General features: G+C 59.5%; 1 protein-coding gene across 3 annotated transcripts; it reads right to left on the minus strand.

The window, feature by feature from the left end:
- Positions 1-422: 422 nt before the first annotated feature.
- CERS4 (ceramide synthase 4) lies at positions 423-25,636 on the minus strand. Of its 3 annotated transcripts, none has more exons than XM_054583357.1 (11): positions 25,505-25,636; positions 7,231-7,404; positions 5,349-5,466; positions 4,499-4,617; positions 4,349-4,406; positions 3,939-3,989; positions 3,512-3,604; positions 3,187-3,315; positions 2,713-2,819; positions 936-1,092; positions 423-846 (listed from the first exon to the last, which is right to left on the minus strand). In XM_054583357.1, the coding sequence occupies exons 2-11, from the start codon at positions 7,401-7,403 to the stop codon at positions 670-672; spliced, it is 1,182 nt and encodes a 393-aa protein (XP_054439332.1). In that variant the 5' UTR covers position 7,404; positions 25,505-25,636; the 3' UTR covers positions 423-669. The 3 variants fall into 3 exon arrangements, with proteins under 3 accessions (XP_054439332.1, XP_054439334.1, XP_054439333.1); XM_054583359.1 differs by lacking the exon at positions 25,505-25,636 and adding an exon at positions 25,089-25,163; XM_054583358.1 differs by lacking the exon at positions 25,505-25,636 and adding an exon at positions 12,392-12,499.
- Positions 25,637-26,582: the final 946 nt, after the last annotated feature.

Consider the following 26,582-nt stretch of genomic DNA (forward strand, 5'->3'; position numbering starts at 1 on the left):
ACCCAGGCTGACCCTTGGGAAGCCCACGGGAGTCCCTACTCATGGGCCCTCTCTCTCCCCCCAGGGAGGCCCAGAGAGCACGGAGCAAGGGCTGCAAGGCTAGGCATGGACCTCCCCTTTGCCCTCCTGCTTGGCCTCTGACCTCTGTGACCTCAGGCAGAGTCATCTGTGAGCTGGGTCTGTGACAAGCTGGCTGAAGGCTGCCCTGGGGTGGAAGGGGGTGGTTTGGCTAAGGCTTTGGCTGGAACTCAGGAACTTGCCTGGGGGAGTCTCCAAGGGCTGTTTGCTGTCTGGGTCCCCTGGGACCAAGCATGTGTCTTGGGTGGCAGTGAGTGCTCCCTGTCAGGGAGTATGTAAACGGAGTCCTGGCTCCCTTGGGGCGTCTGAGGAGCTGTGACAGGGACACAAACTCAGGCAGAGGATTTGGCTCTGTTCAAGTTTTATTGGACTCCTTTCACCCCGGAGCTCTTCATAGTCCCTGGACTGCAGCCCAGTGGCAGCTCCGGCGGCCGCAGCACCCTGCCGCCGCCCACCGCCGCGTATGCCCAAGGAAGGGGCTGCAGACAGATCATCGGCGCGTCCCCAGCCCTGGGGCCGGGGCCCTCCTGTCTCCACAGAGCTGGCCCAAGAGCCACCAATGCAGCCACCCCACAGTCAGTCCTTGGCCAGCTACGTGGCCAAAGTGTGCCCATTGGCCAGCCGCCCCGCTGCCCGGCTCCGAGGGCCATCAGTAGGGGCCGTCCTGGGCCCCTGAGCTGCCCCGTTCTTGAGCTGCGGATGCTCCTGGGCTTTCTCCCCATCGCTCGAGTCCAACTCCTCCTCATCACTGCGAATGTCCTTCTCCATCTGGGAAACAGACAAGGGGCATGAGGCTGGGGCGGGGCTCGGCTGGGCTCCAGGACAGCACGCGGGAGCCCACCTGCACCTGGCCCTACCTGGCCTTTCTTCATGAAGCTGTGGATCATACGAAGGATGAGGCAAAACCAGAACACTTGCAGCAGTTGCAGCATCACCAGGAGTAAGTTGAAGAAGTAATAGGCGAAGAAGGGGCCCGAGTTGGCGATGGACTCATAGTACGTGGTGTAGAGGATCCTGAGGCGGGCGGGCAGACAGGAGGGGGCTGTGGGCTTCACCAGCAGCTCCAGCCCCTGGTCCTAGGGAGCTCGAACTTCTGGGGCCTCCCCTGCTCCAGAACTCCCGACGGCTCCCTACTGCCCCCAGAATAATACCTATGCTCTTCAGCTGGGCATTTAAGTGCCCCCCTCGCTTGGTTACACGTTAAATGAGATCGCACAAGCTTACAGCAGATACCTACAACTGGGCACAGCCATGAGCCCCAAGGGGGCACTCAGTATTCCAGCTGCTCTCCTCGGTGGTCCTTTCGCTCCTTTCCTTCTCTTCTCAGGCTCTTTTCCTCCCCGACTCAGCAGGCTTTCCCCGCTAGCCACCCTCACCAAGGTCAGCTGCAAGGCCACCAGGGACCGGCCTGGCTCCCCGCTGGCCCTCCCTGCTCCCTGAGGCCCTTCCCTGGGGTGCCTTCGGGGCCCGCGCTCCCGCCTGCCCGGGTCACGGCTGCTTCCTCTGCAGGCTCCCATGACCGGTAAACATCTCTGTCCACACCTGGTCCCTGCATGACCCCTCCAGTCTCATGGCCGCAAACACCGGACATTCACATCTCTCCAAGCTGGTGTGCCCACTGTTTCCTCTCCGACTTTTCTGAACAGAGCTGAGCCCCTGATCCTCAAGGAACAACTCTGAGCTCAAAACCACATCATGACCCTTGAGTGGTTCCCCAGGTCCCCCCACTTCTCTCACCTGCACTGGCTCAGTCCCATCATCGCTCAGCACAGCAGCGTCTGTCTGGGCCCCCCCAGCTCTTGGCTGGGGGGAGGCACTCGCACCAGCTTGTCTCTCTGTGGCCACCAGAGGGCGCACGTGAGCACCCAAGTCAGGTCTCCTCCCTCCTGTACTCAGGATCCTCCTCCACTTAGCTTGGGATGAAAACCCAAGTCCTTCCCGCGGCCCATGAGGCCTTGCACAGCCAGTCTTGTCCCTTCCCTTCCCCTAGCTTGCTCTGCTCCTGCCATATGGGCTTGCTGTTCCCCCACAAACCAGAACAGCCCAGCCTCGAGGCTTTTGCTTGTGCTGTTCCCACTGCCCGGAAGCCTCTTCCGCTCTCTTCAGCATGGCTCCCTCGCCTCACCGCGGCCTTTCTGCATGAACACTGCCAGAGACGCCGTTCCCGGCCATCCCTGCAATTCCAGTTTACCCACGCACTTCGTGTGCCTGTCTGTACCTTCTCGTTAACACGATCACCACTCCCTGTGCGCTCTATGTTCCACTTATTTGCTTTATTTATTTAATCCTCCCCGTGTCAGCTCCAAGTGAGCAGAGATCTTCACATCGCTCCTCCTGCTGGGAGCGGCTCAGTGAATAAATACCCTGGGCAAAGACTTCAGGGAGCTGGCGGCCGGCCCTGCCACCCATCCCATGTCCCAGGCACCCAGGGGACAAGGGCTGAGCCAGCTTCTGTCCCTTTCACCTCCGGGCCCTCGCTGTGCTGCGGGCTGGGGACACGGAGCCCTCCTGTGCCGACTCCTGGAAGCCTCACAACTAACACCCCCTGCTCCCGGGGCCGGAACTGAGGGCGAGGTAGGCCTGGGTCCGGCTGCGCCCCCCACCTGCCCCGCGCCCCCCAAAGGGCTGACTCACTGGGTGGGGAAAAGCACCAGACGGGTGTAGAAGAAGACCAAGGAGAAGACCATGAAGAGCCAGTTGCACAAGCGCCAGTGATGCGCATAGTTTAACATCTTACAGGCCTGGGGAAGACAGCAGAAAGGGAAGGACTCAGGTGGTGGGTGGGGGTGGCGGGGAACCAGGTGGGAAGGGGCATTTCCCGGGAAAAGGGGAAAAGGCACCATGGGGTGAGGCTTAGCTCCAGGAACTGCCAAGAAAGGGGCTAAGTGGTCTCGGAGAAGCTTCATTTCCCTGAGAGGGCGGGGCCTCACCTCTCAGCGAGACAGAGGGGCTGGGACTCATCCACCAGCAAGGCTGCCTGGGGTGAAGTCTCCTCTCCCTGGAAGCTGAGTGGGCGGGCCTCACCTCACTGGACAGCTGAGAGGGGTGGCGCCTTATCTACTGGCCGGGGAGGCCGCACAGGGCCTCTGAGAGGGGGGCTGGGCCCACCTCCAGCAGGTAGTCCGCGGCGTCATGCAGCAGCAGCACCAGAGAGCCGATGCGCAGCAGGTTCGAGCTGTAGGAGAAGGTGACGAGGGTGATGGTCACGGCGTGGTGCACCACCTGCTCCCTGAAATCCTGCAAGAGACGGCGGGTCACTGCCAGGCCGAGGCTGGTAGCCAGGGTGGGCGGGGCCCTCTTAGGGGCTTGGTTGGCACCACACTTCCTGCCTGGGGATCTCCAGGGGTTGGTGAGGCCTTCCTTCCCCAACTGAAACCGGACCCTCACTCTGCAGGGCATCCCTTCCCCCGTGGGACCCTTGGCAGGGCCTCACCTTGCGCCTGATGTCGAAGGGCAGAGTGATCAGCAGGGAGATGTAGAAACTCAGCTCCAGGAGGTACCAGTAGTAAAGGGCCGGCTTCAGGGGCTGTACAGGGCGGTGGGGCAGGGTTAGCTGAGGGGGTGGGAACTCCCTCAGGGCCTTCCCGAGTGTGCCCCAAACCAGGACACTGGAATCCCAGTGAGAGAAGGTGTGAGCTCCCTATCCTTGGAGGTAATCAAGGGCAGGGGTTTCGTGTCCACTCCTCCTCCAAGTTTCCTGATGCCCAGCCCCTCTCCGTCATGTGGGGGAGGCCGGAACAGACAGCAGGACGTGGAGGGGACTATAGTGTCTCGTCCGGGTCCGGCTCTGCTACCCTTGGCCGCACGAACTCTGACCACCCCGATCCTCCCTCCAGCTCCAGGCAACCCCTGTCACTCACCTGATTCGGGTAACTGTCCCAGCACGTCACTGGCCTCCACAGCCATGACTCCTGTGAGGACACAGGCATGTGAGGCTGCCCGAAGGTCAGGCCCCAGCCCCTCCCCCAGGGCCCAGGGCCTCCTTGGGGCTCCCCTGGCCCTTGGTTCTGCTGTGTCCCTCCCGGTTACATCTCTGTTCTCACTCCAGACCAGGCGCTCACTCGCTGCCTGACCCCAGCCCCACCCATGGGAGGGCCCCACAGGCTCCTGCAAAGGGAACATCTGCCTGGCTTCCCTGAATTCTCTCCTCTGTGCACACGCTTCCTTTCCTTCTGCCCACTCGCCTGCACGCCCCTGGCCCCACGCCGCCCGGCCCACAGAGGGTGCTTGGGGGCAGGCGGAAAGCCGGGGAGCCGTCAGGAACACTCACGTGCCAGAGGACCGAGAGGCCACCAAAGAAGGAGCACAGATAGAAGACAAATCTCCAGCTGCAGACAGGGAGGGAGCCCATGAGGCAGCTGCTGACAGAGCAGACCCTCCCCCCCACAGCCCCACCCTCACAGAACCGGCCTTGCCTGACCTGGCCTCACAGAACTTCTTGGTCAGGCAAGGCCGGTCTTGGTTGCGGCGTCTTCGGAACCAGCATTGGGTCTGCCTCAGTGTGAGGCCACACTGGGTGGCCAGGACAGCCATCTGAGGCTGGGGAGGGGGGATAAGGGCCAGGGTCACAGAGGTGGCTTCCCACTCCCGTCCGGGGACAGGTGGGGCCCAGCTCTGCTGCCCCGTCCCGACCTGTGGAGCTGCCTACCTGTGAAGACCGGGAAGTAGGGGAGTACGGGGTGGAGCCCCCGGAAGAGTCGGGCCTGAATGAGAACCCAGCCCTGCTCACAGGCCCGATGGGGGCCAGGAGCAGCTCCCCACAGAGGTTTTCCTGCACCCCCCAGAACAGTGTGGTCTCACCCCTGCTCCGGGCAGGCAGCCGAGACCTTGTCCCCCACCCCTGCCTGCAGGGGCACTGATGAGGGACAGGGATCATAAGGCTCTCCGTCCTGCAGGAGCTGCAGCCCCGCGCCCAGGGTTGAAAGACCTCTGCCTTCCCTCTTCCCCAAGGACCAGCCTGGACCTGCCCAGCAGGCAGCTACCCGCACACGGAACTGAGGGGGTCACAAGACTGCAGAGCCCCCGGAACGCGCAGGCCTTCCGCTCTCCCCCGGGACAGGAGGGGCGCCCGTCCCCCTGACCCTCTCCATTCCCAGGGGCTGCGCGTTGCCGGGGGGGCTCACTGACTGGGGTCTGGTGGGCGGGGGGTAGGCTGCCCCGGTCTCTCTCTGTCCCCATCAAGTGGGCCGCCTGCCACCCCCAGGCCCCATCCACACAGGGGCCACGCAGGCAGGCGGGGACGAGGAGGGCGGCGGGCGGCGGGGCCTCACCTCAGGCAGCCTGTGTCCTCCCGCGAGGAAGTGCTTCTCCAGGGTGGCGTTGGGCTGCGCCGGCCTCCGGGCCTTGTCCCGCACACCCAGCCACCGGCTCAGGGGCAGGCCGACAAGTCTGAGGGCAGGACACAGGGCTCATCAGGCCGGGGGGGGGGGGGCGGGGGGAGGGACACGCACGCTACGGGCGGTGAACCAGACTGGGCAGGGCCAGGCCGTGTCCTGGGACCCTGGGGGACGGCCTGGCTGCTGCGTCGACGGAGTGTAGGAAACGGAGCTGGGCTGGCCCCATCACCGTCATTCAAGCTAATCCCAGACTAGGGGTCAGAGTCCCCTCACTGCCTGTGTCCTGCGGGCCTAGGTCCTGGTCTGGCCCCGCCTGGGCTACGGCTCCTGCTCATGTCTCCGGTCTCCCAGCCTCATCCACTCGGGGGGGGGTGGGGACGACACTTGGAGGAGCTGGACTCTGGTCAATCACCACATTGCCCACCAGGGGGGTTCCCAGACCAGGGGTCAAGACTGCATTTCATCCCCATCACTCCACCCGATGCCCTTGGAATGACGCCCCACCTCTGCTGGGGCCACCAGTTAGACTTGCAAACCCTGCTCTGGGCTCCAGCAGCGAACCGGGGCGGGCCCCCCGCCACTCCCCACCCCACACCCCTCAAGGCCTGGCCCGCCGGGCCTCCCAGGATCCCTCGGGCAAAGCCTCAGTCCCCTCTGGCCTATCCCCCGTGTGACATCAAGCAGGTCATGCGACCTCTCTGTGCCTCCATTTCTTCTGTGAGGTGGAGACGGTAACAGCAGCGCAGAGTGGATTAGGACACACCAGCTGCTCAGAGCAGTGGCTGGAACAGGGAGGTGCTCGAAGGGCGCCTGGTAAGTAAACTCGTCAGTGGGCGTCCCCGAGTCCCCGTGTCCGGGGAACCCCCCCACCCCGCCGCCGGAGCTCCTTCCGAGTGGGTGACACAAAGCAGTAAGTGGACTGCTTCCCTGCCCCCGTGGTCAGGGGGAGACCCCCGTGGTGGGAGGGGTTAAGGGCTCCGTGGGGGGAGGGGGCAGGGCAGGCCTCCCGGGAGCTCAGCCTCCAAGGAGCTGCAGGGAGCCTGTGCAAAGGCCAGGTGGCAGCCAAGATGGCGAACCAGGACCAGGTGTGAGGAGCGGAGGAGGAAGTGTGCGTGGAGAAAGGGGAGGGCCCTCAGCCTCAAAGGAACCTTGGGAGGGGGCGGACAGTGAGGAGCTGTGATCACAGCCCTGGGCACAGGGGAAAGGGTGGGACTACCTGGGACAGAGGGGAGGGACCCCGAGAGGGATGCCTACGCCCTGGAGAAGGATGCCCAGGGGAAGAGGGAGAAAACCCGTTCCGATGGATCAGCATCTGGGTCACTGGAGAAAGGACTGGGAATCCACCGGGTTTGGCAACCAGAGGTTGCTGGGAGGGCAGGGGGCATAGACTCCGCTGGTGCCAGGCTGCAGGAGGCTGGGGCTGAGCGGAGAGGGCCCCGAGGAGGAGGGAGGGAGACAGGAACAATGGGGGCTGGGCAGAGCGGGGCATGAAGGGGCGGTAAGGGTGAGGGGCTGCCTTGCCGGCTGAGGAAGGCAGGAAACGAGTGGGCAGGAGGTTCTCTGCTTGCTGCCTGACCTGCCTCGCAGGCCTGTCCTTGGCCATCGAGGGGGCGCATGCCCTCCAGGCCGCACCCCTCGGTGTATGGCCAGTGTTCCCAGAAGCCGCGCTCAGAGGCCAGAGCAGTTTGAGTGGTGGAGCTGGGGGCGGGATGGAGGAGGAGGAATTTGGTTCAAAGCCAGGGACACATTAGGACAAAACCACGCGAAGGCCGCAGCACAGGCCGACACTGCAACACCAGCCACGAGGGACACTCACCTCTCGAAGGTGAAGCGCACGGCCACCAAGGCCAGCGCCAGGGGCAGGGCCGCCAGCAAGTCCCGGGGGTGGGCATAGACCAGGCCGTCCCGGTCCTCCAGGTCAGCCCACGAGCTGTTGGGTGGTAGCCAGAACCTGTCCTGCCACAGCCACTCGTTCAGACTGGACCACATCCTGCGGACAGATGGCCCCGTTAAGGGAGGGCCCAGCCTGCAGGCTGGGTGACACTGGGGGGCCCATCACCTGGCCCTCGCTCCCCCGATGCCTGGCAACCTGGAGTTCATTACAGCAGGGGTTAAGGATAAACTTGGCCTGGGTGTCTTCAGGCAAATGACTTGACCTCTCTGAACCTGAAGTTCACCTACACGCCCAGGGCAGGATGTGTCTACCTCTCAGCTCAAGCCTGGCCAGGCTCACAAAGTGCCTAGCCTGAGGCCCGCTGACTCCTGCCAACACCGCCCACGGCAGTAGTTACTACTCTGCACTTTACAGACAAGAAAATGATGGCCCAGAGTGAACGGGGTGGCTGGGCAGGGTCACAGCCTTGAGTTCTCCAATGTCCAGGAAGATTTCCTGCCATTGTGGGAAGGTGCCTTGGACGCAGCCCCAAGATGGAGAATCTAAGGAAATCTGCTTTTCCCTCCCCAGCCACCCTTCCCCAGGGGGGCTCCCCAGGAGGTGTGAGTGTCCGCTGTCTCCTTTGCTACCCCAGACCACGGGCAGCAGCTGCGCAGGAGAACCAATGGCAAGACGGAGCTCTCGGGACAATGGCGCAGTAACTAAGGGACGCTGAGCTTTCCACCAAGAGCTGCGGGGGACCAGCCTGTCGCGAGCCCAGCTGCCCCGGCAGCCCACGCAGACCCTCCCTTCCTCAGGGTCTTAAGACAAGCACCCAATCCTCACACCAGCCCCCGCTTGGGAAGTCTGTTCACTCCTTTGCTCATCTGCCCCTCCACCCCCCACTTCCCTCCATAAGATGTTCTCTGAGTGACTTCTACATGCCAGCCTGGGCTGGGTGCTGAGGACACAGCCAGGAACAAAGCAGACACATCCCTGCCTCCACAGAGCTCCCAGCTGAGCAGGAGGGGCAACCGATATGCAAATAAATAGATTTGTAATAAATGAAATAACACAGTGTGATGTGGTCTAGTGGGAAAAAATCAGGGTGGCATTGACTTTAAAAGGGGCATAAGGAAGGCCTCTCTGAGGAGACCATCTGAGCGGAGACCTAGGGGTGCGGAGGCCTGACTTTACGTGGGGGAGGGCGGCGGCGGTACAGAGGGGCTTCCCAGAGACCTAAGCAGCCTGGGCAAAGGCCCTGGGGCAGGACTCCGCTCGACGTGCTGGGGATCCGGAGGAAAGCCTGTGTGGCGGAAGCAGAGCAGGCGAGGGGGCGGGGGGGGGGCGGGGAGGGCGCTGGGCAGGGCCTGTGGGCACGAAGTAGGGGATGGTCCCAACGGGAAAGCTGAGTTCACAGGGAACGTCCTGCTCGTTCTGCCACTGACACTTTGCCCCAAATGCTCCATCACACACCTGCCTGTGCTTCCACCCATCCCTCAACCCAGCCGCCAATCTGATTTTTCTGGGTGCATTTCAAAAGCAGCAGCAAAGCCATATTACCCCTGAGTATTTCAGCATGCAAGTCATAACTAGGGTTCAATATTTGCTCATGGCTGGTTTTTTTTTTTTTTTTCTTTCAAGGTAAATTTTACTAGAGCAAAATGCATTGATCTTGAGTGTACAGTTGCTCAGTTTTGGCAAATGCACGTACCTGTGTAACCCAACCTCCCACCACAAACATTCTTGTTTTCCCACCAAGTTCTCCCACACCTTTTCCCAGCTGATTGCCCACTCGGCCATCCAGAAGACACCCTGTGCCAATTTTTTAAAAATTATTTTATTTATTCACTTTGAGAGAGAGGGGGAGGATGAAAGAGGGAGAGAAATATTGATGTGCAAGAGAAATTTCGGTTGCCTCTCATGTGCCCCCAGTCAGGGACCTGGCCCACAACCCAGGCATGTGCCCTGACCGGGAATCAAACCGGCGACTTTTGGGTTTGCAGAATGACACCCACCCCACTGAGCCACACAGGCCAGGGATGTGCCAATTTGTTTTTCCCATCTGCACTGGGGTGGGAGTGCCTGTCAGATGGAGAAGAGGGCCTGCGAGGAAGCTCTTTTACCTGTTCCAGAATTTCACATAAATGGAACCACAGACTCTCCATGTCTGTGTCTGGCTGTTTTCCCTCTGCACCATGTTTTTGAGGCTCATCCATGTTGTCACATCTACTATAGCAGCTTTCCTTTTAAATAGGGAACTGCAGGTACCACAGGCATATAACACAATCGGTTATTATTCACTTCTTGGGGGGCATTTGAGATGGTTCCCGTTTGGGGTAATCATGAGCAAAGCTGCTCTGAACACTCATATCCTGGTCTTGTGTGACTAGGAGCTTGCAGGCCTCCTGGGCCAGTCCCAGGAATGGGACTGCTGGGTCGCGGGACAGTCTCGTGCTTAACTTTATGAGCGACTGTCAAACTGTTTTCTGGGGGGACGCACCATTTTACACTTCTGCCTGTGGAGCCTGGGGTTCTGTGGCTCTTATATTTTGGACGAGACAGCAAGCCATGGGTTACGGGGTGCCGTGCAGGAAGTATGGGGGAGGCCTGCAGGGGGCGCTGTGGGCTGTCCAGGTGCGGTAAGTGGGCGGACATTCCCGAGGACATTGTGGAGGCAGAGCCCCCAAGAGCTGAATACCCTTAAGAAAGGAGCCAAAAGAAGAGAAGCAGGCCTGTGCAATCCCATTTATGTCAAGTTCAACTCCAGGCAAAACCTATCTAGGATGCTTATATTGGTTTCCTGTGGCTGCTGAATTTTGTGACTTAAAACAATACAGATTTATTCTCTTAAGAGTTTTGAGGGTCAGAAGTCTGAAAAGGATCTTGCCAGGTTAACATTGAAGTTAACCTGATGTTAACCTTGAAGCTCCCGTGGGGCTTCCAGAAGGCTGCGATCCTTCTGGAAGCCCCAGGGGAGAATGTGTTTTTGTGCCTTTTCCAGCTTCGGAGGCACCGCATGGTCCCTCGGGAACCATGGTCCCTTGTTCTCCCTTCCCGCCTCCCTCTTAAAAGGACCCCTGAGATTGCTTTGGGATCCACAAGTAACCCAGGGGCATCTCCCATGTCAGAGTTAGCCTGTTAGCAACCCTAATTCCATCTGCAAACTCAACTCCTCTTCGCCAAGCGAGGTACTACGTTCCCAGGTCCCGGGATTAGCAGGTGGATACGGGGCCTTGCTCTGCCTGCCGCATGGCAGGCCACTGGGAGAGGGGGTGCCCTCAGGCACAGGTGGCAACCTGAGGGGCCACGCAGAGGGCTGGGAGGTTCAGTCTCCGGATCCGGACGCTATTCTGGGTGAAAAAAGTCCCCGAGTTGTGTATCCACGATATGGGCCCTTTTCTCTGTGCAAATTAAACCACTTGTATTTTAAAGGCTACGATTCCGACTTGAGGTCCGACCCGGGGTTTCCTCCCTGCGCCAGCAGGCAGTTCTCTGCCACCAGCTGGGCGTCCCACAGTTCGGCTCAATCCTGACGCCTTCTGGAGGCGGCGCCGCTGCCCACAGGTTAAGGGCTCTGTCCTACTTCAGCGTCACCGGCACTTCTGACCCACAACGGGCGACGACGCATCAGAGGTTCCCACCACCCCTTCTCCGGTTCGATGAGTTTGCTGGAGTGACTTGCAGCACCCAGAGAAACGCCACGTGCCAGGTCACTGCCTTGCGCTGCAGGCTGAAGCTCAGCCGCAGCCTGATGGAGGAGATGGCGGGGCCTGGACGGGGACGGGGACTGGGACGGGGACGGGCACGGAGCTGCCAGGCCCTGCCCAGGTGCCCCCGCCACACCTCCCCGCGTCCACAGCCCGGAGCTTCCCTACACAGGCCCCACATGAACTCCTCAGCTACCGGTGACCGATTCGCCCTCCAGGCCTCTCCTGGGAGGCCCTGGGTGGGACTCAGCTCCAGCCCTCTGACACATGGCACCTGGTCCAGTCCCGTGACAATCCTTAGGTGACCAAGGGGCTTTCAAAAGTCAACGTGGTAACATAACAAGATACCTTTGTCACTCTCAATTCCCAGCTTTAGCAGCCCTGTGCCAGGACTGGTAACAAGAACCGAATTTGTATTTCTTATAAGTCACAATATCACAAGTCAAATACAGAGAAAAGAAAACTTCTTGGAGTCTGAGGAACTGGGTGAACCAGGATGGGGATTTGGGGGCAGGAGTTGGGCTCTGTGTTGAACAAAGCAAGCCAGGGGTGGGGGGAGGGGGCCAAGATGTCCCTGTGAGGGAGGGGACAGCGGGGGCAGGGCTCACGCTTAACTCTGTGGGGACGGATGGGACTGGGGCTGTGGATAAAGGAGCAGCCCTGGCCACGCCTGGGAACCCTGCATTCAGGGTCAATGAGTGATTGGCAGCGGCCACGGCCACTGGCCGTTCTGGTGGGGGCAGGGCACCAGGAGGCAGCAGTCTGGTAAATGATCAAGAATCAAGGATGTGTGGAAATGGCTAGTTTCGACCCACAGGACCCAGGCAGAATAGAGAGATGGGACGTTCCCAGCGAGGCAGCAAGGAAACCATCTTCACGCACAGGCAAGGCTGGCTTGACCCCATGCGCCCACTGGGGCGCGCGGGCACACGCCCTGCCTGGCTCCCCAGCCTCACGCCTCCACCCAGGGCCCCTGCAGTCTCCTCCCCAAGGGCCCTTCCAAACACCTGAGACACTCCCCACCACATGCGGATGGAAGTGGGTGGGAGGCCAGGTCCCCATCCCCACGCTCGTCCCTCACCCAGGGGTGCCCAGGTGGGGGTGCCCCAAAGCCATGGTGCTCGCACGTCTCGATGAGCTTCAGGGACAAGGGAGAACACAGGAGAGCAACGGCATCTCGTCCTCTCAGGCCTCTGCCGCACACCCAGCCTCAAGCCGAGCTCTCAGTGCCTGGCGCTCTGCCCCCTCACGCCGCACCATTCCACACCCAGCCTCTGCAAAGGCGTGCTCTGCCTCGGATGCCCACCTAATGTTTATTGCCCCGGGCTGGGTGCTGAGGACACAAAACGGGGGGGAAAGCGGGCAAGGTCCCTGCCCTTGCAGGGTTTACTCACCTTTCTCGTCTGGCAAACTCCTACATATCCTTTAAAACCCCGCCGAGTTGTGACTTTCTCCTGGAGGCACCTCCCGATTGCCCCAACCTTGGATGCACTCAAGCACTGCCCACTCACCGGGGCGTTGGGAGCCAGTCGGCAGCCTTTTGGGAGGCGGTGAGGGGCGGAGGAAGGATACAGGACCAACCTCCAACCCCCGGCCCCTCAGTTGAAGCAGGCCCAGCCCTGTCTGGCCCCGAAGTCACTTTGGAAAAGCACCTTCCAAACCCAAGCGCTGTCCAAGGGGCTTCAGACCGACAAGCCCTACCCTCGCTGCAGAGCTCTTGGCCCTGAAGCCCTACCTCCCTCCAACGCGGTGCGTTCTCCCCGCCCGCTTTGCCCCCTCGATAAAGAGGCGGCACTGGTCTGGGGAGAGCAGGGTCCAGAGCCCAGCAACCAGGCGGAGTCCCCTCCCCCATGCTCCCAGCCTGGGGCCTCCACTTCCTCACCACCTTGGGTGGGGCCGGAATCTGGCGCACAGGGCCAGCCCCGGGCGGCTGTGAACGGGGCACCCACGGCCAGCAAGACCCGACCTCTTTCCCACCCCCAGTCCCCACAGAGGCCCTCTTCCCAAGGGACCGGCGGAGGCGGGGCTCAGGGCGGCACCCCTCCTCGGCCTTCTTTATCTTTCTCTCAGACGGACGCTCGTCCCCTGGGTCCTGACGGCCCCGTCTGAGAAATGGGTACGGTCGGGTCTCTTGCTGCCATGCACACGTGCGCTGGTGCTGCAGCCGCTAGGACTCCCGTCTCACCCGTTTACCGGTCGTGAGACCTCGGCTGCTGACCTGGCAGCTGGGTGCCCCCATCTCCTCATCTGTAAAATGGAGTCACAACAGGCCTTTCCGTGTGGGGAGGCTGGAACGAGGCCCAGGCGGAGGGGCGTGAGGTGAAGTCTAGTTACTCATTGTTAGCTGTGGAGAGCCGGGGGGCGGGCTGGGGCGTTCTGGGAAGCAGGGGTGCGGGCCTGCGGCAGGTTCTGGGTGGTTCTTCCCGGAACAGCCTTGGCCTCTGCAAAGGCACCTTCCCTGAAAGCTGTAGCTAATGAGCTCGGGCTGGGCTCAGCCAAGGCCGCAGAGGGGTCATCTGGAGACAGGCCACGTGGGCGGCGGGGCCAGCCTGACCGGCCTGAGCCTTCACCCGCCTCACTGCCGTCACCGTCCGGCCCACCCTGGGTCTCCCTGTCCAGCTGCATCTTGAAGCCTCTTTGGCCTTAGTCCCAGCCCTGCCCCTGCCACCTGGAGCCAGACTCTGATAATCCTTCTTGGTGGCTAAAAATACCCCCAGACGGGGGGACAGAGAGAGATTAGGGCTGGTGCGCCCAGGAGCGAGGGGGGCAGGAGAGCGCAGAGTCCCTGGCCTGCCCCAGGGCTCTGCTGGAGCCCATCTGGCCCCTCCTCCCCGGCCCCTCTAAGGCCTCAGCGGAGCGGAGCTGTGCACACAGACTCATTCTGTTTTATTTTCAATCTAGCTGGAAACACAGGGCTGGCCTGAGTTGTGAAATAGGAAATCAATTCAGACTCCAATGTCCAGGTCCAGCTCAGGGACAGGCAGACACACAAGGACACCGAACCGCCCGGTCCTCGCAGCCCGGCCTGCTGCCCCGCGTCACCCAGCTCCTGCAGCTGGAGGCCCCGGCAAAGGGCACGTGACATGCTGTGTGGGGACTGCTTGTCGATAATCACAGCTGCCCCTGCATGGGGCCCCGGCTCCTCCACTCTGGATGTCTCCGAGCAGGGTCCCCGCAGGCTGCTGCTGACAGAGATGCAGCCAGTCCGGGGGACACTACCCTGCTGCTTCCCACAAAGACCCAACGAAGGGCCCCAAGTCCAGGGTCCCACCTCGCCCCAGCCCCTCCTATTTAGACACACTCCTGCCCTGTAGCTACACGCCCCTCTCCCCAGCAGCTCAATTCGCTGCATCGATTACTTGGTGGGCTTCCACTCGCCAAGCTCACTCCTGCCCCAGGGCCTCGGTGTGTGCAGTTCCCCACGGCCCGGTGCCGAGGTCGGTCCCGCCCTTCACGTCACCTCCAGGGAGAAGCCTCAGATCACTACCGAAGAAGCCACCTTATTCGTCCATCTCTCTTCCCTGTTCTCTTCCTTTACCCTGTCATCTCGGTTGATCCGTTTTCTTACTTGCCTGCCTCACTCTGCAAGGCGCCTGCCTCACGGAGGCGTGGGTGTGGTCCTCGTCACTGCTGTGTCCTCAGACAGGGCCTGGCCCAACCGTAGGTGCCAACTAAACGCTAAGGGGATGAGTGAGAGAGAACAGACACGCTGACGGGCAGACATTTAGACTTCACCTCGGTGGTCGAACGCTCTAGAAAAAGAAGCCACGTTCTTCAACAGGCAGCTCAGATCCATCCCCATCAAGCAGGTGTAGTATCTGCCCGGACGCTGGGAAGCCTAAGGCTCAAAGCCAGAAGCCACCGGAAATGGGTCACTAAGCCAGCAAGGGAGAGCCAGGGCCAGAAGCCCCCCAGGGGCTGCTGGGGGGGTCAGCGCCACAGGGCCCTGGGGGGCCTCCCAGGCCTGCTTCTGCCTGTCACGTTTTCCCCAGAAAGCAAGGACCCCCTTCGCCCCACCACACTGAAGGCTCAGGGGCCAGGGTGAGCTGAGCCAGGCCCCTGACATCCCCAGCCCACTGGTCACTCTTCCTCACCAAAGTCCCCTCACCCCCTCAATTAAAGGACCGACATTGGACCACGAGGCCTGCCCTGGGCTGCTCATCAGCTGTGCCGGGGGCCGGCTGCCTGGCCCTGCCCCGCCCACCCCACACCCGGGTCCTAGGAGGCCCAAGAGCTTCCCCAGGGGTCCAGTCTCCAGGCCTCTGCATCAGCCTTTCGCCAGAAAGGCTTCCACCCCCTTCCCTGGTCCAGTTCCTACTGGCCTTTCAAGACCTGGATCGGATTAAATTCTCTACTTAAGAGGCTTTCTCTGCCCTTCCCACCCTCCGCAGCCTTTCTTAAGAGCTTTTTTCCGGCCGCAGCCAGAGCCCATGGAGTGGAGAAAGCGAGCTGGCTCTGCACCTCCTCAAACAGCGAGCGCCGGGGAGACCTCGGGCCCCTGTGTCTGCCAGCACGGGCGTGTGCTGGGGGCCCTTTGGGGGCTTCCAAGGACTGAAGGGGGGAGAGGGTGGGGTCTCTTGGAGTCTGAGGGGGAATGAGCGCCCACAGCCAGCAGGGAGATCTGACTGATACCTGCCCAGGGCTGGGGCAGGGCATGGGGTGGGGGGTACAGGGCAGCTCTCTCGGACACCACAATCAACACAACACAGCTTTATGGAGGTTCCATTGCCATGTAAGAAACGGCATGTTTCCAGTGTGACTCAATGTGTTTTAACGTATGTGCACAACCATGAAATTGTAACCTCAGGCAAGCCACTGAATACAGCTGCCCCTTGGACAGCATGGGCTTGAACTGTGTGGGTCCACGGCACACGCAGATGTCTAACACCCTGTAAGCAGATGATGTAAACGTACAGTATTGATAGGTATGTACAATTTTATAAACGTATTTTCTCTTAACAATATTCTTAATAACATTTTCTTTTCTCTTGTTTACTTTATTGTAAAAACACAGTATCTAGGACATATAACGTACAAAATACGCATGTGTCGCCTGTCTGTGCTGCTGGTGAGGCTTCCGGTGAACAGTAGGCTCTTAGCAGTTAAGTTTTGGGGGAGTCCAAAGTTACAGACATATTTTCAGATGCACATGGGGCCAGAGCCCCTAACCCGCACGCTGTTCAAGGGTCCCCGTCACTTCCTGAGGTTTCCTCATGCCCCTGGGCGTCCTCCCGCTCGCCCTCCCGCCCTCCCAGCGAAAACTGGCAGCGACTCTGATGTCCGACATTTGGGGATCAGGAACCTCAGGACTCCACTCAATGAAACATTACGTATGAACCTTGACGACATCCTGCTCAGTGAAACAAGCCAGTCACAAAAAGACAAATACTAGAGGACTCCACCACAGGAGGTCCTTGGAGGAGTCAAACCCACAGAGACAAAAAGTAGATGGTGGGTTCCAGCGGCCAGAGGGGGGAGGGGAGTTGCTGCCTACTGGGATGAGAGTCTCTGTTCTGCAAGACGGAGAGAGCCGCACGAGTCTGCACAACCACGCGAGCATTCCTAACACCAAACTATGCACTTAAACACTGCCCATTTTTGATATATGTATTTTACCACAATTTTAAAAATTATCAGAAGGGGGGAAAAAAGAGAAGAAAACACTATGTTCACTGACTTGGCAGGATCATGGAGTTAAAAAAACAGAAGCAAACGCAGGCAGACACTGAGGGCCTGCTACGCAGTGTACAAAACGGAAAACAGCCGGGAGGGCTCTGCTCGTGGGCCCAGTGGGGCGGCTGCGCCAGACCAGCCCTCCCCGTGATGACCTCCGACTCTGGACCGTGCATTAAACAGAGAACGCCGAACAACATTTCGTTATAACCTTGTGAGATGCTATAGGAACTTCTCTTCGCTTATATCAATTAGCCTTCAGTAAATTGGATTCATCACAGTCATTTCACTTAAAGTCACAAAGCCCATGAATGTTAAGTGAGGACTCTCTGCATCTGAAAGCTCTGCTGCTGCAATGTCAGCTGTGGGAGCCACTAGCCTAATATCCAGCTATTTACATTTCAATTAATTGCAATTAAATACAATTTAGAATACAGTTCCTCTGTTGCACGTGTCTACACTCAATAGCTGCCGTGGCCACTGCGCTGAGCAGCGCACCCAGGGGGCCTCACGCGCAGAACGCCACGGGGCAGTACCGCTCCAGGGTGACCAAAACTGCCGAGACACTGGATGGGAGCCTGTGCCTGGAATAAGGAAAAGGCATGGGATGCGTTTCCCATTTTTTATTGTCACTACTGAAAATAGAAACTGGCTTGAAAAGTAAGAAGACAGAGCCTACAGTGACCACAGCAGCTCAACAATGAGTGGAACATGTTAAAGAGATAGAGCCTAACAAAGCAGCTCCAGCCCTGGCTGGAGTGGCTCAGTGGACTGAGCGCCAGCCTGTGAACCAAAGGGTTGGATTCCCAGTGTCCGGCACATGCCTGGGTTGCAAGCCAGGTCTCCAGCAGGGGGTGCACAATGCAACCACACACTGATGTTTCTCTCCCTTTCCTGCGTTCTCTATAAATAAATAAATAAATAAATTTTAAAAACAAAAAGGAGCTCCAGGTCCTACACAAAAACTCTGTGCGAACCTGAACCATGCATAGGCAGGAAAGACTCCAACCAGCCCAGCTGGGGCTAAAAGAGAGACTGAAATATCATCTGTCACCACCCCAGGGAGACAGACTTTGGAGCTTGAGGCCAGATGGGTTAATTGCCTGATGTTTAAAAAAAAGAAAAAAGAAAAAAAAAATTCAGTGCTCTTCAGAGCAGCAACAGAATAGAATCCAGAGTCTCTGAAACGTATCTCTCACAATGTCCGGAATACAATCCAAAATCACTTGACATACAAAGGAACAGGAAAACACGACCCATACTCAAGAGGGAAGAAAATCAGTGGGGACTGACCCCGAGGTGACCGGATGCTGGAATGAGCAGATATGGTAAAAGCCGTTACTATGCATTTGAAGAAAAATGACCTACTAACGAACGAAAAAATACAACAGACACCTCAGCAGAGAAGCAGAAACTATAAAAACATAGCAGAAATTCTGAAAACTATAAAAATAAACCAAATGGAAATTCTAAAACTGAAAGTGCAACACTTGAAATAAAAAACCCCGTGTGGGCTTCTGCCCTTCACCCTCAGTCATCCGCCACCCACAGGACACACTTTCGTTCTCCTGAGGCTTCCTGGTCAAGATGACCCCACCTCCCGTCCCGTGATGGGGGATGGGAACCTAGGAGCCGTCCCAGGCCCCTCCACCCCCACACTCAGGTACTTATCAAGTCCTGCGATGGCACCTGCGATGGCTCCCGTCTCCCGTGTCCACCCTGGAGAGGCCCCTTCTCTGCTGACGCCCACGGCTGCGGCCTCCGCCCAGGCCACCCTCCATCGGCGTCCACGCCTTCCTTCCCCTTCCCCTGTGCACACCAGACCCTCCGCCGGAAAGCCTGCAAGTGCTCCGCACCCCCACCCTCCATCATGCACCCAGGCGCGCCCTCGGGCCTCTGAACATACCTGTCCCCATCGCCCCCACCAGCAACGCCCTGCCTTTCTGCCTGCCAGACCCCTTCTGGCTCTTCACCACGGTTCTCCAGACACTTCCTCCAGGAAGCCTGCCTGGTGCCCTCAGCCTGGGTCAGGGTCCTTCCCCCAGCCTCTCCTATCCACCACCCCCTTTCTCAGAACTTTTGGGACGTTTGTCTGTTCCCCAGTAGCCTGGTGATAGGGCCTGACCTCACCATGTCCCCAGCACATGGCACATGACAGGTGCCCAGAAGCTCACCACCACGGACGACTGAGAGAAAGGCTAGGCTGAGTCCCCAGCTCTGGCCAGGGACAGCCGGGCCTCAGAACAGTTGAGCTCCAGCCTTACCCTCCCCAGCCCTGTGCCCCCTGTGCGAGGACATGCCCACCAGTCTCCTCAAAAGGCTCACTCGCGTTCCTCAACTACATTTATTTTCAGATTGCCCTCCATCCCCTCAAGAGAAAGCCGGCTGCAGTGCGGCGCACCGCCAGTGTCCATAAAACCCAGTGCAAACAAGATGACACTCATTCCTGGCCAAGCGACTCCTGTACTTTCTGGATTTCACCTACTTCTAAAATTTCAGCTGGCGATGCTCACTCGGGTACCGGATGAACATGGTCCAAGGCTGAAACAGGCTGAAACTCAGCGCGGAAGTCACTGCAAGCATCTCCTTTGCTGTATCAGTACGCTCGCTGTGCCCTGGAGAATGTTCTGGAAACCCTTAACCCTCAGAGCCTGCTTCAAATCTAGGAACAACGGAGGCTGCAGGTAGAGGTCTTGCTCCCTGTTATTTTGACAGGCTCTTAGATTGAAGAAACACACTCTGCCCCACCAATTTCAAAACATCTGCCAGGTCTGTGAATTTTGTGGTGTGAAAAAGGCAACAGTTTCAAAATTCCAAATTGTTGCCTTGGTAATGAGAAGAACTGCATTTTGGAAGCACAGGTAGGGACGGACAGCCTGACACCTCCTCCAAGCACTTCCTCATATCCTGCAGTCCAGAGGCTCTTAGTGCCAGAGAAAACATGGCACATGGCACTGGAGGGGAAATTGGACTTTATTTGTTACAAATCAGCCATTTGGGTCCTGGCTGGGTAGCTTAGCTGGTCAGAGCATCAGCGTTCTGATACAGGAAGGTTGCAGGTTCGATCCTCGGTCAGGGTGCATACAAGAATCAATGAGTGCATACATGTGTGGAACAACAGACCGATGCCTGCATGGCACTCTCTCTCAAAAAAAAAATTAATAAATTAAACCAACAAAAAGAAATTGGCTATTTGGAAAATGGTTCTGCTATCCCACATCCTAAAGGGTCATGGCATTTGTCCTAGAAAATGCTCTATAAAAAAGTTTTCTTTGTATCCAAAAGCAAAAGATTCAAAATCCATGGAGAGGAAAAAAAAATATATGAGCTCCTCAGAGAGGCTCCAACCACCCGAAGTAAAGGAACCCTCCTCACGCAACCCATTTTTTTTATTTTTAAATTTTTAAAAAAGATTTATTTATTTTTAGAGAGAAGGGAAAGGAGGGAGAAAGAGGGAGAGAAACATCGATTGGTTGCCTCCTCCACGTGCCCTGATAGGGGACCTAACCCACAACCCAGGTGTGTGCCCTGCACGAGAATCCAGCCGGCGACCTTTCACTTTGTGCGATGACGCCCAACCAATTGAGCCACACTGGCCAGGGCCCAGCATATTTCTTGAAAATTCTAGGAATATGTGGGAATGTACTAAGTGTCCTGTTCCAGGGTCTGACTTGCCCCCAACTCTTTCCAGTCTCCAGCTAAGCCCCCAGGAAGCGTCAGCAGGTGCCCAGTCAGCAGGTGTCAGGTATTTCTGTCGTGCAGATCTTGCATCTGGGAAACTGAGGCACAGAGGAGGAAGTGGCAAGCTGGGATTCGAACCTCAGCCCACTGTTCTCCAGAGCCTGATACTCTATGTACCCTCCCTGCCGACTTCACCCTCTTCCCAGCCAGGCCTCTCAGGCGGTAGCCAGAAGTGTCGGGGTTGCATGTCATCCTTTCACACACATTCACTGGGTGCCTCCCGTGTGCCAGCTCCTGGGCTACACACAGAGATCCTCTATGGTGGGTACAGACCACCACAGGGATCCCACCCCATCCAGAGCCTTAACTCCCTGAGGGTGGGAGTGGGAGGCGGCAAACGCCATCTTTTATTAATTTGTTTCATGATGCCTGGTCGTAGAGAGAAAGGTAAGAAAGGGAAAGAGATCAGGTTTTAAAGAGGACGCCGCTTTGACCAGGCAATATTTGAGCAGCGGAGGTGAGGGGGAAGCCATGAGAGTGGCGCATTCTAGGCAGAGAGATCGGCCTGTGCCAAGGCCCTGAGGCAGGGCCTCCCATGGTGGCTTCGCGGTGCAGAGACCACGCCTGGGCGTCTGGGACAGAGAGGAGAGCGGGGAGAGGTGAGGGCAGGGTGGTGGCAGCCAGCGTCTAACCAGTGTCTCAGGTGGAGAAATGAGACCCAGAGGCAGACATTTCCAGAGCCTGTCCTGCCTGCTCCCTCCTGTCACTCAAGGTCCTTGTCCCTGCCGTCTTCCAATAGTTTGGTCTGACTCCCTTGCTCCAGTTGTGGTCCCACGGCGCCTGCCAGGAGCAGCCACAGCTGCGCCAGGGCCTAAGGGGGTTGCCCAGAGGTGCACCCAGCCCCATTTTGGAGGGTGGAGGGTAAGGGGACAGTCCCAATCCTGTGGGTCCCTAGTTCAGCAGCACCTCTGATTAAGGTTCTGGGGTCCAAGCGTCCGAAGCTCCCGAAGCCGGCGGGGCCTGAGGCGCACCTGGGCTGGTGGTGGGCGTGAGGAGGGTGAGCAGGCCCTTGTCCTCGCAGGGTGATTGGGGGGAAGGGTGAGGGGGCATGCCGATTCCTTTCTCCTCAACCTGGAAAGCGAGTGGCAGTGGGCTGTGGCAGGGCCATCCTCAAAACACACCTGCCTAGGTTTTTGCTGCTTGTCCTGAAGGCCCAGCCAGGCCCCCGCCGGCCATCCCTGCGTCCCTAGGGCTCCCGTCACCTTTCTGGGCGCAGCCAGCCCTCACAGCCCGCTCTGTGCCCTGTCTGACCTGCCCGGCCTGCAGCCCAGCGGCACCAGTGCCATGCGCCACCCCCCACCCCATCACTGTTCGCTCCCTGGCTACTTTCCTCTACTCCCGCCAGCCCCTCCAGAGGGTCTCCCAGATCAGCTGAGCACCCCCACCCCGGCCCCCAGAGCAGGGGGAAGAGGGTAGCCTTCGCTCCCCCTGCCAGCCCCTCAGCCATCAGGGTTCCAGAACTCCAGAGCAGAATGACCTGTGCACACAGTACCAAAGCAACCTCCCCTCCCCCACAAACTGCAAGGCAGGCCTGGGGCAAGGACCCCCCCCAAAGGCTAGCTGTTGTTGCACTGGGGGCCCAGAGCCTCGGTCTCTCCCCCTGCCCCGCCCTCTACTCTCCCCCTTGTTCACTCTGCTCCAGCTACACCAGCCCCCTTACTCTACCTCCAACGTGCCAAGCCTGGCCCTGCCTCAGGACCTTTGCACATGCCAGCCCCGCTGCTTGAATGTTCTTCCTCCAGACACCCCTCCCACCCCCGCACCCCACCCCCAGTCTGGCTGGGTCCTTTTCATCCTGCGGGTCTCACCACCTCATCACCTCCCTGCTCCCCCCTCCCAGAACGTCAGCCCCAGGGGAAGGGGTGGATTTAGCTTTGTTCATTGCTAGTCCCCACTGTCTCCTGGTGCAGACACGTCCTAAGAATATGCTGAATGAGTGAACGACAGGCAGCAGGCAGACGGGAGGAAGGGGGTTGGAGCCAGGCAGAGGGGTCCCGAGGGCATGGCTGGCAGGGGCTTGACCCCTGCTCAATACAGTTGTGGGACCTCTGGGCAAAATATGGTTTTGAAAGCCCAGGAGGGGTGGGGAGAAAGTCAGGCTCCTGCTGGTTCAGTGCGAGGGCACCCCATTAACAAAGGCACAAAGCCAAGGCTGAGGGAGGAGAGAGGCCTCCTCTTTGCCACTGAGGTCAGAGCCAGGTTGGGTCTGAAGTGCAGATTCAAGGGTGGCCGTGAAAAGCCCATTCTGAAAGGCTTGGGGGCGCCGGGGCAGCCGGGGCAGCCAAGGGGAGGGGTTGGGGCAGAGGATTCGGAAACAGGGCGGGGGCCGAGCTCTTCCTCCTTTGTGAAGCCCTTGCTCCCCTGGCTTCTGGTGTGTCACCCACTCCTGGTTTCCAAACTCCGTCCCCACACCCAAGGTGAGAATGTCTCCCAGGCTCCAGGCTTGCTTCTCCAGCGCCTGCCCAGGACCCAGCCTCACCCCTCCCCACCACCAGGGCCTCCAGTGGCGCCACAATTTCCAGATGCTGGAAACAGACTGCCGACTTGTAAGTGAACATGCTCCCCAGTCAGCAGCTTCCGCATCCCACCCAAAGGCAAGTCTATCCAGGACCCACCCACTCCTCACACATCAGTGCCTCCCCCTGGTCCAGCCCCACCCTGACCTGGACCACCGCCCGCCGCCACCACCTCCACCACCTCCACGCGGGTGAAGCTCGGGCTCCTGCCCGCTGCAACCCCACGCGCCCCGCAGTGTCTCCCCCCACATCCTAGTTCCCTGGTCTCTCTGCCCACTAACTCTTCTTCTTCTTTTCCTCTGCCTATTAACTCTTACTCATCCTTACTAATGAGTCCAACAACCACCTCCTCCAAGAAGCCTCTCCTGACCCCTCCCCAGGCTGAATCAGGCCACTCCTCTGGTTCCCTCCCCCCTAGGCGTCCTCCGTTTTACCAGATGCTTATTACCAGCTGGGCTCTGTGCTCACCTTTGAGGTGGTGATTGCTATTATTCCCATTTTGCAGGGAAGAAATTGAAAGACAGGAGGAGGAGGTGAAGTCACTAACCTGAGGGCAATGAGCCACTCAAGCTGGCAGGAGCCGGTCAGCTGCAACACCCAGACAGCCTCAACCACGGCCGGAAAGGGGACAGCCTGCAGTGCCCAGATAAGAACGGACCGTGCCTCCCGACTCCCACGCCTGCCTTCCTGTGGGTTCGCCAGGGGCAGTGGAGCGGGGGGGGGGGGGGGGGGAGTGACCCCAGGCCTGCCCCCTGCCCCCTGCCCTGCCGATGACACTCATCCCTGCGGCTCCTGGGCCAGCTCTCCCTCCGTGCCAGGCACTGGGCTAGCTGGAGACACTGTGCGCCTGACTCACTCCATCTGCAAGCGGCCTGGGTCTGGAGGAGGGTGCAGTTCCACACCCTCACGCCCATTTCTCAGAGCGAGAAATGGAGGCTCCTGAGGCTCGTGGGGCTGTGAACTCCCACGGGCACTGGAGGCCTCCCCTTCCCCCAGCCATGAGGCTGCGACTGGGGTGGCTCTTTCCGAACCAAGGCTTCCTTTGACCCCAGCAACACTCCCAGGGATAGGAATTGCTTGCCCATTTTACAGATGAGAAAACTGAGGCTCAGAAAACTTTCCCTGGGGCCAAAAGGCCAGTTCAAGGACCAAAGTTCCCAGCTTATTTCCACAGCCTCATCACTCTCCACTCCAGAAATCTTTGCTGGGAGCAAGGTAAGCTGGGAGGCAAGGAAGGTCCAGCAGCTTCCTCCCTGCAGCCTGGCTAGGCCTGCCGGACCCAGGTGTGCCAAGCGAGGCTCCAGGCACTTCTTGGTTTATTCACAGCAGCTGCTTTTGGAAGGGGACTGAACTGAGGCTGGGGATGCAGAGCCTCAAAGAGACAGTCCCTGCTCCAGAATTCCTAGCTCTGGGGACCCCATGCAACAGATCCAGGCCTCTTCGGTGGGGCCGGTGGGGGCTCCCGCTGGGGCCTCGCCTGGGCTTCCTCAGCAGGCGGCACTTCACAGGTTTTGCAAGTCACAATCAGCCACAATAGGTCCACCCCCCCCCCCCCCCCGCCACCCACTTCTCCCTCAGTTTCTCCGTCCAGGCCATAAAAGGCCCCTCCAGCTCCCAGCGGCCAGGCCAGCGATCCCCTCTGGGCACTTCCCTTCATGCCCCTGCTGCAGGCAGGAGACACGGATGATGTTCTGCTACGGTGGCCGCTCAGTTCACCTAGTATCCACCACCCCACCAGTCGGGTCCAAAGCAGCAGCCTTCTCCCATCTGTTCTGCCCACCGCGGCTGCTGGATCCTCTTAAGATCCAATGGGACTTCCTCGCGCACTTTGTTCCAAGCCTCCTGTGGTCCCCACAGGCTTAAGAATGGCAACCACACACTCCTCGCCATCCATCCTCGAGGCCCGGGCCAACCTCTCCCCACCTCCAATCCGCGCGTTTCAGCCACGCTGGCCTCTTTTTTGCTCAGCACACACACTAGGCTGTGGGCGCTGCCTCACAATCTTTCTGCTTCGTGGACCTAAAAAGCCCTCGCTGACTGGCCACTCAGACTCAGGTGACACTTCCTCCAAGAAGCCTTCCCTGACCTAACCTACCCCATAGCCCTGATGCGCTGCCTTCCCTACACGTAGCAGGGGCTGGAATGGTCTGTTTCTGCTTACGCGGTTCCTAGCCGTCTGCATCCCCAACACTGGCACGTCGGTGGCACCCAGGCGGCGCTCCGTTCAGATTTGCTGGTGCCAGGCCGACACTCCCGTGACGCTCCATGCGCGCACACGGCCGGATTCCCCCGGGTCACGGTGCCGGGCTTGCCCCCCGTGCCTCCGCCCGTTTCGCACCCGCGTCCCCGAGCGCGCGCGGCGCCGGCGCTCTCCGGAGAGCGGGGCTCTCTCGAGGAGGCAGCCCGGGCCTGGGACCAGATGGAAAGCCCCGAGATGCAGTCCTGGTAGGGAGATGGGGGACCAGGCAGCTGCGTCTGGGGGCCGGGCAGGGACCGCCATGGCTGCGGAGGAGGGGCCCGAGCTGGCCGCGAGGGCGGCGTCTCGGGCGGTGTTCTGGAAGCGAGGGACTCGCTTACCTGGGGGGAGCGGGCGACCGAGTGCACCGGGGGTCGGTGGCGGGGTGGTGTACCGGCGCCAATAAAAGAACCACACGCTGCGAGGGCCAGGTAATCACAATCAGCTCCCAGCTCGGCTCCAGCAAAGGGCCGGCGGGGAAAAGGCTGGGGTGGGGGGCGGGGCGGGGGCCGGGCCTGGAGGGGCGGGGCGGGGCGGGGCCCGGGGCGACGCGGGGGCCCGGCGGCGCTCGGCTCCCTCCCCGCTATAGGTCGCTTGCCATCGTCGCCGGCCCCGGCCCAGCCCCGCCCCGCCCCCGGGTCCCGCCCCAAGGCGCGCTCGGCAGAGTTCCAGCCCCAGACAGCTTGTCCGAACCTTGTCACCTGCCTGTGTACGTAGCACTGTACTTTGTACAAAGCTCAGTCGGTTCCCCGCTTCACCTCCGCTCGCTACGCGTCCCCCGCCCTCAACCCCGCTCCCGTCTCCTCCAGAGTCCTGTCTTCTGGCCCGGCTCCGACCCACAAATCTGCTAACACTGAGGCCCGGACACCACTTCTGACCTCCGGGGACGTGTCTGGTACCCCGAGTCCAGGGACTTGTCCCAGCTCGCAGGCTTTATCAGTCCAGTTCGTGGCTCGTGGAGCTGAGGCGCGCGCAGAGGCTGACCGCAACTTCGGAGGCCGTCAGGGCCATTCTGGAGGCTGGGAGGCCTGAAACGCAGCAGGGAGGTCTGCGGTTTGGAGTCCCAGGGGGGGATTTTACGACCCCATTGACAGAAAGTCAACAAGAAAACAGCAGTATTCAATGACACACTAGATCAGATGGATTTAATTGATGTCTTCAGAGCATTTCACCCCAAAACAGCAGAATATACGTTCAAGTGCACATGGACTATTTTCTAGGATAAACCACGTTAGGAAACAAAACAAGTCTCAAGAAATTTAAGATTGAAAAAAAAAGTCTGAGGTTTGGTAGGGTACGGGAGTCAGGCAGCTTGGAAAGTGGCACAGCCCTGGGTTCTGCTGCGCGGCTCATAAAGGAGTCAAACAGGGGAAGGCGCTAGGCTTCCTCTTGGTGGCTGGGGCGGAAAGTGGCCCGGAT

Source organism: Pteronotus mesoamericanus, unplaced genomic scaffold (assembly GCF_021234165.1).
Source record: "Pteronotus mesoamericanus isolate MK-2021 breed Mesoamerican mustached bat unplaced genomic scaffold, CSHL_Meso_final contig_730, whole genome shotgun sequence".
Taxonomy (NCBI): domain Eukaryota; kingdom Metazoa; phylum Chordata; class Mammalia; order Chiroptera; family Mormoopidae; genus Pteronotus; species Pteronotus mesoamericanus.